At 44.1% G+C, this 14,460-nt stretch overlaps 1 protein-coding gene across 2 annotated transcripts in view; it reads right to left on the bottom strand.

Moving 5' to 3' along the window:
* SDC2 (syndecan 2) overlaps positions 1–14,460 on the bottom strand; it is a 151,464-nt gene that overhangs the window by 113,281 nt on the left and 23,723 nt on the right. Inside the window, exon 1 of one of the 2 annotated variants that reach the window (XM_030862948.3) lies at positions 12,762–13,427. The exons of the other annotated variant lie outside the window; for it this stretch is intronic. Within the exon in view, the coding sequence (XP_030718808.1) occupies positions 12,762–12,821 (60 nt within the window). The 5' untranslated portion in view covers positions 12,822–13,427. Of the gene's footprint in view, positions 1–12,761; positions 13,428–14,460 lie in introns of those variants that run through there. 2 annotated transcript variants of the gene reach the window in all.

Here is a 14,460-nt window from a genome sequence, read left to right as displayed (position 1 = left end):
AAAAAGTGCTTCTACCTGGGCCCTCAGTTCCACAGACATTTTTCCCTGAAGGCTCTGACATAATTTTAGTATAAAAATCCAAAGAATGTTCTTCTCCCCTCAACCTACAACAGCAGTTTGCTACCTACATAAAATGTGGTAGTAATTCATGAGGATTTCGCTTCCAGTTTTGATTCTTATCTCCATGAAGTTTTTATCTCCTTTTCTGCCTGCAAGTCTCCACAATCTTCCCAAGATTTACAAATCAACTTGACTTCATTCTCTCTCTCTCTGGGTCTTCCAGATCCTAGTGCTCTCAGGCCTCCTCCCCTAATCAGCCGAAAGGGGCACAGACAATAAAGAAGTTAGCAGGAGCACATCTTTTGCTGGAAATTCTGAAATTATCTCAACATCACTTTAAATATTCATTTTGCGCAAAACACACTGATGCAGAGTATATAACATATAATGTATGTTCCACTTGGAATTTCATTTATTTATCAAACATGTGGCAGAAGTAAGTGTATTAGGTGCTAATCATTAGTGTAGGGAATAAGCGAGAGTACGGAGCCAAAAAGGGTATGTGTTATGGTAAGAAGAAAATAGCAACAAATCAGATAGCCTGGGCCCAACGTGTAACTCCACCACTAACTAACTATGTGATCTTGGACAAGTCAATTCTAGCTCCAAAACCCATTGTTACATACTGAAAAGGCAGAATCCAAAAGAACACAGTGAAAATCATCCCAACACTTGTATACCTCTTTCATTCATCAGCTAAGACTATTTGATCAACTGAACACATAGCATAAGGTCTAGCTCTCCCCTTTAAGAGGCCAAAGCTTATAAAGTATGGAGAATTAAACTGGATGAAATGTAAGATTTCTTTCTCCCATAATATAAATATCAATAGCCTATACAGGTTCTAAACAATTTCTTGCTCTTCGTGTCTTTTGTACATTTTAATATTTGGAAGTCTTTGCTTGCAGAGCAGGTGAAGGAAAACTAAAAAGTATGAAAATCCAGTGTCTAATTCTGGTTTCTCTCTAGCACACTGTGCCACTTCAGAGAAGGCTTTTTTCTAGGAAAGCAGTAACTTCTCTTCTACAAGGGGTTCTTCTTATCCTTCTCAACTGTAGTTCTTGTGCAGTTTTGATTGCTAGATACATTTAACTAGATTCAGACAAAAACAAACTGATCCATAGTTTACAAAGAATGCATATGTTAAATATGGGCTCAACCCAGGTGCAATTACCCTAAACAATCAAAAGGTAGATAATAGTTGCTTGAAGGTAGGTATCATGTCATTTCTTTTTAATCTGCAAGACAAGCAAGAGCTTTGCCCTTGTTTGATGTGCAGTAACATGAGTTAACTATTAACTGACTTACGAAATATAAAACTTCATCCAATAACTAATCAGGACAATTACAAAATCGAATCAACTCAAAAATAAACAAAATACTCAAACCAAAATACTCTGCACTCTTATCTAAATGAGTTCAGAGGTGAGACATAAATGAAGTTAAGATTTTAATTCATTAGTAAACCTAACAGATAAATCAGTGTTTATAAGACCTCCTTTAAGCATTTTACAATTATAATCCCAAGTTCTATGTTAGATTTTTCAAATCTCAACTAAATTTCCAACCCGTATGCAAGTCTATTTTGAGCTTTACTTGAATGTAATCCAGGAAACGGATGATGCAGGAAAGAAAAAATATAATTCAGCATCACACCCTGCTTGGTGAAAAATAAACTGGTCATAAATGTGTGAAAATATATGTCCCTTGGTGGGCTTCCCTGGTGGCGCAGTGGTTGAGAGTCCGCCTGCCTATCCAGGGGACGCGGGTTCGCGCCCCCGGTCCTGGAAGATCCCACATGCCACGGAGCGGCTGGGCCCGTGAGCCACGGCCGCTGAGCCTGCGCATCCGGAGCCTGTGCTCCGCAACAGGAGCGGCCACAACAGTGAAAGGCCCGCGTACAAAAAATATATATATATATATATATGTCCCTTGGTGCCAAGGGTCAGAATGCAAGCAAGAAACAAGAAACATGCATACATATTTGTGCATATATAATATACTTGGGAATCATGAAACTTAAAGCTGAGAGGAAAGAGGATCAAATGAGTTTATAGCACCTACTTTGGGTCAGGTTTTTTGTTAAAAGTTTTCAGTCATTATTGAAGCTAATCTTCAAAATTAACCCAAAAGCAAAATATTATAATTCCCAATTTTACACTGAGAAAAACGAGCTCAGAGATGATAAGAAACTTCCCCAAGGTCATGTGGCTTTTAGGTGGTAATACCAGAAACTGAACTACAGCATACCTGACTCATCATCATACCCTTCAATATCATCTCCTGTGTTATCTTAATTTGGGAGGGCACACAAGTGAAACATGACAATGCTAGAACTACAACTTAATGTGAATTAGGATCTATATATGTTATGACCCATAATTTACTGCACTGTCACACACCTGTCATCCATGCAGAGACTGTTGCCTAACAACTCAGTACACAGTGGCTTTTTGGTTCCTAAACATGTCAAATGTATTGAGTCTTCAGCACAGATGTACTAACCCTAATACAGTAAGCCTTCAGTTAACCAGATATTAGACCTTTATATTAACAGTTTTGTAAATTTTTATCAGATGCTTTTCTGAATCTGTTGAGATGACCATACTGTTATCTCCCTTAAACTGTTAATAACTGCATTGCTTTCTGATGCTAAAGCATTCCTTGGATAAACCCTACTTGAACTCATCATTATTCTTTTAATAGGCTGCTGTACTCGGTTTGATAACATTCTATTTAAAATTGTGGGACAGGGAGGGTGGGAGGGAGATGCAAGGGGGAGGAGATATGGGGATATATGTATATCTGATTCACTTTGTTATAAAGCAGAAACGAACACACCATTGTAAAGCAATTATACTCCAATGAAGATGTTTAAAAAGTAAATAAATAAAATAAAAATTTGGCATCTATGATCACAAGTGAAACTGGCCTAAAGATTTGTTTTCTTGTGCTTTCCTTGTCTGGTTTTGACACAGAATAATGCCAACCTCATGAAATCTTCTGTCATTCTCTAAGCTTTGGAACAAGTATCTGTTCCTTGAAGGATCAGCAAAACTTATTTGTAAAACCATCTAGGTCTGGTGGCATTTTTTTAAGGTTTTTTTTTCTTTTTTTTTGATGTGGACCATTTTTTTAAAGCCTTTATTGAATTTTTGTTACAATATTTTTTATGTTTTGGCTTTTTTGGCCGTGAGGCATGTGGGATCTTAGCTCCCTGACCAGGGATCGAACTCGCACCCCCTGCATTGGAAGGCGAAGTCTCAACCACTGGACTGCTAGGGAAGTCCCCTGGTGCCATTTTTTTTAATGGAATTTTTTGTTGAGATAATTGTAGATTCACATGCAGTTGTAAGAAATAACACAGAGACTTCTGGTACCCTTTACCCAGTTTACCCCAATGGTACCATTTTATAAATATAAAAACAAGGACACTGACATTGATACAATTGACCAATCTTATTCAGATTTCCCCAGGTTTTTTTGGGTTATTTTTGCAGTACGCGGGCCTCTCACTCTTGTGGCCTCTCCCAGTGCCGAGCACAGGCTCCGGACGCACAGGCTCAGCGGCCATGGCTCACAGGCCTAGCCGCTCCGTGGTATGTGGGATCTTCCTGGACCGGGGCACGAACCTGTGTCCCCTGCATCGGCAGGCGGACTCTCAACCACTGCGCCACCAGGGAAGCCCCAGTTTTCCCCAGTTTTACCTGTACTCATTTGTGTTTGCGTCTGTGTGTATTTAGTTCCATGCAATTTCATCAATGCACAGGTTTGTGGATACATAAATACACAGTATGTACATATATGTGTAGATATATTTAAATTTATTCAATATAACCAGGGTTTTACTATACATAGTTTTCTTATTAAAGTATCATTGATTTACAATGTTGTCTATACATAGTTTTATGTCTGACTTTTTTTTCTATTATAAAAAGAGTTTCCAACTTATAAACGTTCTTCCAATATATTTTTAATGGTTGTATGATAATTCATGTATAATTTAGAATCTTTTATTTAACCATTCCTCTAGTATTATACACGTAGGTTGTTTCCATTTTTTTAACTATTAATAAAGTAAAGCTTCAATAAATACATTTACCCAGCTACGATTATTTCCTTTGGAGAGATTTGTAAAGATAAAATTACTGGAGAAACTTTTCATGGGCCAGAAATAATCAATGACATATTCTCTCACATCACCCACATTTAGAGAAGAGGGTGAGTACAGGCATACTTTGTTTTATTGTGCTTCAAAGATATAGCATTTTTTTAAAATTAAAGGTTCGCAGCAACCCTACGTCTCGCAAGTCTATCGGCGCCAGTTTTCCACCAGCTTTTGCTCACTTCGTGTCTCTGTGTCACATTCTGGTAATTCTCACAATATTCAAACATTTTCATTAGTAATATATTTGTTATGGTGATCTGTGATCAGTGATCTTTGATGTTACCGTTGTAATTGTTCTGGGGACGAGCCTCGGCCATATAAAACCACAAACTTAATAACTGTTGGATGTATTGTGACTGCTCCACGGAGAAGTTCCCCATCTCTCTCCCTCTCCTCTGGCCCCCCTATCCCCTGAGATACAACAATATAGAAATTAGGCCAATTAATAACCCTACAGTGGCCTCTACATGTTCAAGTGAAAGAGTCCCTCACTTTAAATCAAAGGCTAGACATGATTAAGCTTAGTGAGGAAGGCATCTCAAAAGCCGAGGGAGGCCGAAAGCTAGGCCTCTTGTGCCAAACAGTTAGCCAAGCTGTGAAAGCAAAGAAAAAGTTCTTAAAGGAAATGAAAGTGCTACTCAGGTGAACACACAAATGATAACAAAGCAAAACAACCTTATTGCTGATATGGAGAAAGTTTAATGGTCTGGTTAGAAGGTCAAACCAGACACAACATTCCCTTAAGCCAAAGCTTAATCCAGGGCAAGGCCCTGACTCTCTTCGAGTCTATGAAGGCTGAGAAAGGTGAGGAAGCCACAGAAGAAAAGTTTGAAGCTAGCAGAGGTTGGTTCGTGAGGTTTAAGAAAAGAAGCCGTCTCCGTAACGTAAAAGTACACGGTGAAGCGGCAAGTGCTGATGTAGAAACTGCAGCAAGTTATCCAGAAGATCTGAGATAATTCATGAAGGTGGCTACACTAAACCACAGATTTTCCATGCAGATGAAACAGCCTTCTATTGGAAGAAGATGCCATCTAGGACTTGCATAGCTACAGAGGAGAAGTCAGTGCCTCGTTTCAAAGTTTCAAAGGATAGGCTGACTCCCTTGTTAGGAGTTAATGCAGCCGGTGACTTAAAGCTGAAGCCAATGCTCATCTACCATTCAGAAAATTTTACGGCCCTTAAGAATTATTATTTTGTGTAGAGAATTATTCTCTACACAAAAATGTCCCAAATATCTCGAGGTAGAGCTAGGCCTCCCCAAGGCAGGGAAAGAACCCCAGCTATGAAAACGCAGGCTCAGTCGTGTAGTTTCCAGGCCACCCTCTGGGCTGGAGCTTATCAGATGTGCCCATAGAGTGTCAAGCCCCCACTCCTTAGGGAAGCAGAAAACAGAACACGAGTAACTAACATGTGACACAGAGTGTGAAGATGCCACTGTGTTAAAAGCTCCAGTGTGTTCTGTCCCACGTAATCCTAAGAACCTATTTGATGATATTCCATTTTACAGATGAGAAAACTGAGCACAGAGAGGTTTAGAAACTTGCCCAAGTTTACACAGTAAGTGGATTCTAACCCAGGCAAGTCTTAACTCCAGTGCCCAGGCTCTGAACCACTGTACCATACCGCCTGCTCATTTAGACTCTTGCTATGGTCTCTACAGCACTGACGCTGGGCTCCGGTGCTATAGAAAGGAACCAAAGGGAAGGCAGTTAAAGGCCCCTCTCCGGAAATGAAGGTCAAGGCCAGAAACCAAATGAGAAGCCTGAGACCCTCAGTGGCTTATGCTTCAAAAGCCCTCCAGATGACATCAACAAGTCATGTTGTCTTCTTTCTAGAATGAAAGTGAGTTCCATCACATCAACTGCTCTTGCTGCTACATTAGCTTATATCAGAAAATATATGGGAAAACACTAGATATTAGATCATGAATATTCAGAGCAATGTATATAATCCCAGTACAGGGTGAATAGTTAGCTCAAGTTAACTGATTACCACCAGCATTTTACCAGTAGCATTACATTTCTGTAATGTGAATAAATTCCTTGCTCCAGTAATAAAATAGTAAGTATTTGGCAGGAGCTTAATAACTACTTATTGATTAGGTTAATCTTAACATTGCTCCAACCATACCCTGAAGCATATAGAAAAAAATAAATATTAAAGACAGAAAGTTCTTCTAGTTCCCTTTATCATTTTATAGATGGGAAAGCTGAGGTCCCACAGGGATTAAGATTGTTAATTACATGTGTGCAAAGCCTCTCTTTTGCCTTCAATTCTGTACATTTATTTTCACTATCTTTATATTTAACAATACATTGTACAAAAATACATATTTAACTCTTACTCTTTTTATGATAAGAACTTTAAAAATATAATTTTCCTTTAATATTTGTATATCTTGCTCCATGTGTCATTCTTACCGTGAGACTAACCTCTATTAATTGTACATATTCCTTAGACATCTGTACTATTTGTATTTAACATACCTGTATAAAGATAAGAAAACATCAAAATGCTTTGTAAAGGACACATTTTACTGCATCTTTGTGACATTTTTCACAGAACAGATTCAACAACAGAGGAGAGAAATGTGAAAACATATCTTATCTTTAATAATATTTTTCTATAGCTTGGAGTCCAACACCATGACCTGACTCTCACATCACCGACTGGGGTACCAGTTGGCCTCACTGCTGATTCAAATGGGAAATCTCCAATGACTTTCTCCTAGTCCCACCAATTCTTTGAGATACCCAAGAAAAACAGATGTACACAGTCTATTTCAACAGTATCCTTTCCTACTCAGAGGCAATCACCCCTCTAGCCTTATTGTTAAAACTGATGTTGCCCTAGAAACAGACTCATCAAAATGCAATGGAGATTTTTAATAGTAGGACCCACATCTCAAATTGCTAAGAGAAGAAATTCTTCCATGCATTTCTACTCTTACAAAATAAAAATCCTCACTATTGCTACTCACAGCTGCCCAACATTCCCTGACCTCCCGTGCCACCTCATTCTAGATACCCAGTGGCACTTAAGCATGCGATGCCGCTGTAACTCTCTCCTTCCGACCTGCTAGAATTTCAACTCAGCCAAAGGACATGGGAGGAAGCAGGAATGTACGCTGATGGGAGGCACTGGATTTGTCTTTTTATTCTTCAACACCACAATGTTGATGAAACTGAGGTCGAGAGTCAAAACTTGCAAACTAACCCAGGTCCACCCCCAAGCTGGTAGATTCAGCTGACCCCAGACCACACTGTCTTCAGTGGCCAGAGCAAAGGGGAGCTTCAGCAGGTCCAGCTGACCCTGACTGCCCCAGCCATGGGCACCGGCCCTTAAGTACGGAGCATCAACAGGTGTTTACTGCAGGGGTCAAAGGTGTGGAAACAAGGACCTTCCCCTCAGATAGTGCCAATCTCCAAAACATCAGAGGGCTAAGGGGCCTCAAGAATATCATATATGGCTCTCTCATTTCATAGTCAAGAAAACAGCCCAAGAAAGAAGAAGGAAAAAAAACAACACTTACTTTCTGTGCCTCAGGTACCACTCCCATGCTCCCTCATTTTAGCCTCACAACAATCCTGTTATAAAGGCATTCTCAGGCGCAATTTATATGCACACGCACATATGTATTTTTTTAAGTGACTCAAAGTGTCAGTATCTTGTCCAAGTCCTAACACGGAGTAAGTGGCAAAGTACCAACATCTCCCCCACCCAAACCCTTTATCTCTACGCTGGTCCCTCAGGTCACAAAGCTTCTTATCCCTGGGAGCCCCAGGACTAACACAAAATAGCGCGTAGAAGGGGTAAAGTGTGTGACTAGACCAGTGGTTCCCAGATGTAGCTAATTCATTAGCATCATCTGAGATGCTTTATAAAAATACAAATCCCCCGACCCCCTTTAGGCTTCTGATTGTTAGAAGGCCCTGAAATCTCTATTTTTTACATACTTACATTGATTCTGATTGTCAGTCTGCCTTACTAGTTACAGAAAGAGAAAAACAATGGCTAGATCAGTCATGAAAGGCTGTCTGGAGCTTGGATCTGAATCAACAGAATTTAAAAGGAGAAACACTGAAGAGGTGGCTATGTCCAGGGAGCGTTCACAAAAGTGAGATGAGTGGGCGAGGGCGGGGAGACGTGATGGAGAGGGATGGGGGCAGGGGGGTGGGACTAACTAGGAAGGAGCGATATTCTGGAGCATCATATAAATCTGGCAGAGGTATTTAGACTCCACACCATGATAACAAGAAAACACAATACAAGTGGTACAGGGTAAATCAAAACAGCAGGTGAACATCTGGGCCAGGAAGGGCAATGGCAAGGCTGTTGACATGGGGCACGTGCTGGCAAGGTGCCAACAAAGAAGAACCTGAAGGGGAACACTTCCTGGCTGCCTGGATGGATTACGCCTTTATCCTGAGCACTTAGTACAATAGATGCTGAATAAATATCATGGACTGAACAACATGTAGGTACCTATAGTGGCCAACTGGTCACGAAAGTCAACAAAGATAAACGGGTCAAGGACTGGACTTCAGGATTCAAATCCGGTTCAAATCTAGAATTAAGATGATGGTACTGGCAGAGGTGACTAAAAAAGAGTAGCTTGTTTTCAGCGAAAGCTCTCCTTCATTACTTCTTGCTTTTCTCTAAAACTTTATTTTGGCTTCTGGTGCATGAAAGAATTAGGTGGTTTTGAAATACCGGAATGTACCTTCGACAGTGACATGAACAGCAGGTCGTCTGTCTTGGGAAGAAAAAAACGATGGGCAAGATCTTTTGGGTTGATTTTTGGCAAAGGAGGAGAGACAATCCGTGAGAATCTAAACTCAGATGACATTCTTCACATGACCTAAGATCATTGCCAGCTGACATGCCGATAGCACTGTGGCATTAAGCCACCGGACTCCCTGTAAACCTGAATTGACAGAGCTGGCCGGGCTCTGTGTGGCTCGGTCAGCCTCAGGCTTTGCCAACCTGAGGAGACTCAGGGCCCCCTGAAGCTGGCCGGTCAGGTCTCTGGGGGCTTCTAGGAGACTTGAGAACTAGTTCTACGCAGGTAAAAAATTAGATGATCTTTTGAAATCCCTTCCAAACTAATGATTATTCAAGGTGCCTTGTGTGTAATTATATTCCACAGTTCCTCAAATGGCAAGCACCTTCAAAATTTTACGTTCCAGGTCCCAGAAGCAGGAGTTGGAGCGTGTACTCAAATTCCTCTGTATGCCCATCTTCCACAAGCCTGGCCTTAATAAGATCTTTCCTTCTCAAGTGACATCTACCTACTGCTAATATCCAACTAACAGAGAAAGAGCCCTTATTTCTCTAAGATTCCCTAGCAAGTACGATTTGCCAGATTACTGGAGCAGCCAAAATGTATTTTTTTAAAGAACTGCAAAAGGTTATATGGTTCCAATTTAATTTTTCCTTCAAATGCAAGCTTTCCAATGCCTGCCTTTCATAATACACTGAGTCGTAATGCACGGGTCCAAATGACTTGACAGTTTCTTTTAATTTACACACATCTAAGCATGTGCAAAACATTCCACTAGTTCAAAACGCTTCCTTTTCTTAAACATACTTCCAGTTCAAATTACGTGTTTATGGCAGTCTGCGATGTATTATTTCTGAAGATAAACAGTCATGTAAAAAATTGATAGAAAAGCAGCAGCATATCACTACTGCCACACTCTGTCAGTCTTTCCTCTCTCATGCCGGTGGGAGGTATAAATCCACCGCCATGACCAGGCTCGCCCTGCTGTCTCCAGCGTCCAGAAAGGCAGGGCCACAAGTTCCTCTCCACAGACAGCTTTGAGCCTTGGTTGCTGAGAACCTCTTTTTTTTCCCCCCTTGAACTTAGTATAAAACTCAAGAATGCACTAACTGGAGATGTTTTTCCTTTTAAAAATGAGAGGCTTTATGCTCAGATGATCACTACTTCTAACTCCCAGAAAACAGTTGCAGTTTTCCAATTAAAATTAGAAGTACTGGAAATAAGGTACTCTAATAACTAAATGTTGAAAAGTGAAGTCTTTCAACTTCGCATACATTTATGCCGCTACATGGGAAACAGAGGCTGCAAAGTAATTTAAATGGACTATTGGCTGTCCTGGGCCTTGAAAAAGCTTCTATTGAGAAAAATTGACTCACTGCCTAACAAAGACTCTCTGCTACAGTCTTCAAGTTGACATTTTAAAAATATCTAATCACCCTTTTGAATGATATTCCAATTACTGAAAACAGTATCTACCACAGTGAAACAGCTCACTTGGAAAGCATCCAATTCTGGTTGGAAATGAGAAATATTAGAACCCCAAAGGCACAGAGTTGGGGGTAGAGGTGTCACCAGAGAAGACAGGTATAGTTCAGCCAAAAAGCTTCCTTAAGAAGCACTGTCAGAGGGAGATCAGCTCGGTACTTTGTGTTCACCTAGAGGGGTGGGATAGGGAGGGTGGGAGGGAGACGCAAGAGGGAGGGGATATGGGGATATATGTATACATATAGATGATTCACTTTGTTATACAGCAGAAACTAACACAACATTGTAAAGCAATTATACTCCAATAAAGATGTTAAAAAAAAAAAAGAAGCACTGTCAGATTTATGCAAAACTCCAAGGAGACATTATTCCTCTAGAATCCCCAAACATCAACACTTTCTAGCAAATTTATGAACAGGACGCAGCAAAAAAGGGACCTCCTTAATCCTGTACAGCTTTTTAGGCAGGCAGGCTTCTCCTGAAAATCTTTAGATGGAGTTCTTCCTTTGTCCTGTTTTGCAACAAGATGAGCAATAATGTTTTTCTGAAATAAACAGAGAATCTCTCCCTTTCGGTGTGCAAAGAGCCAAAGTTCATAACTGGCTGGGAGATTACCAATCCCAAGGGATAAAACGATCATTTGCCAAAGAGAAATGCTGATAAGTTTCGGAGTTCTATTCTACAGCCGGAGCACCCAAATTCTCATCTACTGTGTTCAGTTTACAATCCTACTTGCTCTCCAATCTCGCCTAACGTTTGGGCACCTGCTAGCACACACAGAGGCTCCCACACCGATGAAAAATGCCCATCTGCTGCTGAGTGCCAAAGAGGTTTCCCAATCCTAAATCGCATCAACTCAAAAAAGTGGGCTGGGGTGGGGGGAGAAGGGAGAAATAACACGCCAAAGGAGAGGAGGAAAAACTCACAAAACCACCTCTAAAGATGACATTATTTGTCTTCGAAGAGGCGGTTCAGTTTATTAGAAATGGACAAGTTATTCGGTGGCAAAGGGAGGAGATATGGGGAACTGGAAGGGACAGAAACAGCTGCACTCCCTAACCGAGGCCCCGGACCGCACTGAGGCTGCAGACGGGATCGCGGACAAAGCTCAGGGCGCCCAGGTAGGGGCCGCCAAGCACAAGTGAAAGCCCAGGAGGCAGTTCTCTTTAGAGGGCGCTCATTGGGCGTCTTAAGGAAACAAGCTCCAACCCCCCGAAACGCGACCCAGAGGAGGAGAAACCAAGTTCCCACGGCCGAGGCCGGGGAGGGAGGCTGGGTGCCCGCAGCCGGCCCCGCCGGAGAAGAGACTCCTCCGGGCCTCGGGGTACTCCCGCCGGGTCCCAAGCAAGCATGGCGGGATGGAAGCCTCGGTCTCCGAGCGGCCGGGCGACCCGAGGCCGATCGACCCGAGGCCGATCACAGTGTCACAGTACCCCGCCTCGCCCCGCTGCTGCACTCGAGTGCAATCCATACTGAAATGCCCCCCTGTCCCTAAGGGCCCGCGAGCTGCCCCCAGCCTCGCAGGAAGCACGGGTCGCCGCACCACCGGGAGTCCAGCGGCCCGCACCCCGGCATTTTCGGGCGCGTTCCGCTCACCCACCGCGGGACCGAGGACTGCCCTCCGCCGGTAGCGTTTCCACGTAGTGTCTGCTCCCTTGCCCCAGCCAGAGGAACATCAAACAAAAGAACTTTTTGCAAACTTTCCTCTCCGGACACTCAAGGGTTTCTTAAAGCTGAGCCCCATCTCCCCAGAACCTGCATTCAATCGAGTAGGAAAGCTGGCGTGGGGGTTGGGTGGGGGGGATGGTGTGCAGGAGAAGGGACCCCAAAGTTTCCAGGGCGTCTCCGGGTCTCGGGGAGCGCGCGGAGGGGACCGGTTCCCTCGCAGCCCTATCCGGGCTTCCTCTCTCCGGCCACCCTTCCCCATCGGTCCTTCCCGGCCACGCAGCAAGACCCTCCGACTGCGAAGAAGTTGGGAGTGACTTCAGGGGCCTCTGCGGTTCGACAAAACTGCAGTACTCTTGCCCTCATCCCGGGGGACCTCGGGACAACTCCAGCGAGCGGCGCTTTTCTGCGGGAAGCGAAGGGGGAGAGGAGTGGAGGAGCGACCTCATTTGTCCCAGCAGATCCCCGGGGGCCGAGGGGCACGTCTGGGAGTGGGGGGCATCCCCCAGGTGGCGCTCCCCGATTCCCCGCGGGCTCTGCGGACTCTGCTCGGTCTCTGCACCCTAAGCGGCGCGCGCGTCCCCAGCCTGGCCCACTCACCGACTCCGCCGACACGCAGGCCACCAAGCCCAAGGTGAGCAGGATCCAAGCGCGCCGCATATTCCCCGGGGCCCGGCTGCTCCCAGCCGCCGCTTTACAACGAGGGAAAAACGAAGTCTCTCGCCCAGCGCCCGGCGCAGCCTGCGCAGAAGGACCGGAGCAGAGCAGCCGCAGCGACCGCGGCTCGGGCTCGGGAGCTCGGGCTCCGGGCTCTCGCTTCCTCCTGCTGCGCCTGCGGCTGCGCCCCGGGAACGCGGCGCCTTCTCACTTGTTGGTTCCTACACAACCGATGCCTAGCTGTTGCTCCGGTGAGGCAGCTCTCTGGAGCTCTTCTTGCTCTGCTGTTGTTGTACTCCTCCGCGGACTCCTTCCCCGTGTCGCGGCTCCGTTTCTGATTTTTGAGGAATAAATTAGGTGCCCTGGAATGTAGCTGCAGCTGAAGTTTGGGTACAGAGCGGTGGGAGCGCCTGATCCGCGCGGCTGGAGCTCCCGGAGTATCTGGAGAGAAGCGCGTCGGAGCGGAGCTAGTGGCTCAGCGGCTGCGCCCCTCCTCCTCCCGCGCCGCCGCCTCCCTCCCAGGGTCCTCCTCCCTTTCTCCTCCTCCTCTTCTCCTACCGCTCCCAGCCTCCCTCCGGAGCCCGCTTCTCTGGGCTTCTCCCGGCGTCTCGAGGAGGGGAGGCGGCAGTGTGACTCCCAGCTAAACCCGGGAGAAATTCCTACGGATTACGCCCGGATTGGCAGCTCCGGGGGCCAGTGGCCACCAGCAGCTCCGCGCTGTGGCTGCTCTGGGTCTGCGGGTCCGCAGTCTGTGCTCCAGTGCTCTAGTATTCCTTCATTTTCTGACTCCCTTACACCCCCCCCCACTCTCTCCCCCTTTTTCTCTCTCCTCCTCCGTGCTCCTTTTTTCTCTATTTTCTATTCTCTTCACTTTCACTTTTCTGGAGAAAGATCGGTGAAGCGACGAGAGACATGTTTAGCTTTTCTGCCTGTGAGAATCAGACCAGTACGAAGAAACTGCTTTGAGAGTCGGAAAAACACACACACGAAGTTTACAGATGCCTTCAAGCAATGTGAAATTTTCATACAATGGCTAGTTCATGAAAATTGTATTTTAAAAAAGAAGACAATAAATATATTAAATGTGTATTGAGTATTTCCCACCCTCCCTAACCCCACCCCCCCCCCAAGAAAAGGAAGTGAAAGAAGACTCCCATAAACCCAAAATGCGACACTTTCCAAAGCTCAGAATTTCATTAAGGGCTTAAATACCATTTTTGCCTCACACACAGTTTAAGCCCCTAACGCATTTTATAGGCTCCATTTCAGCACAGAGGTGTTAACGTTTGGAAGCTACAAATAGGGCAATTTGATGAGAAATTGGATAGAGATCCTGAATAATAACAGATTTAAGAGAACTTCAAAGGAAAAAGTAATTTCAAGTTTGAAGAAAATAATGAGCATGTATTTCCTGAATGGAAGTAATCTACCTGAAATATTTTCCTGTGAAATCTTTTTTTTTCAATTCTGTGTCTATAGTACACTACAGAACATGGCAAATGCATACTCCCTTCCAGTTTCTAGCACGATTTTTCTCTCTGACTTCTGAAGTAGATAATTCTATGGAGCCATTCTGCTCCTAGAATGCCCACTCTAGGAAACCAGGGATCTTTCTGTCTTGTTCACCACTGTATTCTCATTC

The sequence above is a fragment of the Globicephala melas genome, chromosome 17 (assembly GCF_963455315.2).
Source record: "Globicephala melas chromosome 17, mGloMel1.2, whole genome shotgun sequence".
Lineage (NCBI taxonomy): Eukaryota > Metazoa > Chordata > Mammalia > Artiodactyla > Delphinidae > Globicephala > Globicephala melas.
This window is presented reverse-complemented; position numbering and strand designations above follow the sequence as displayed.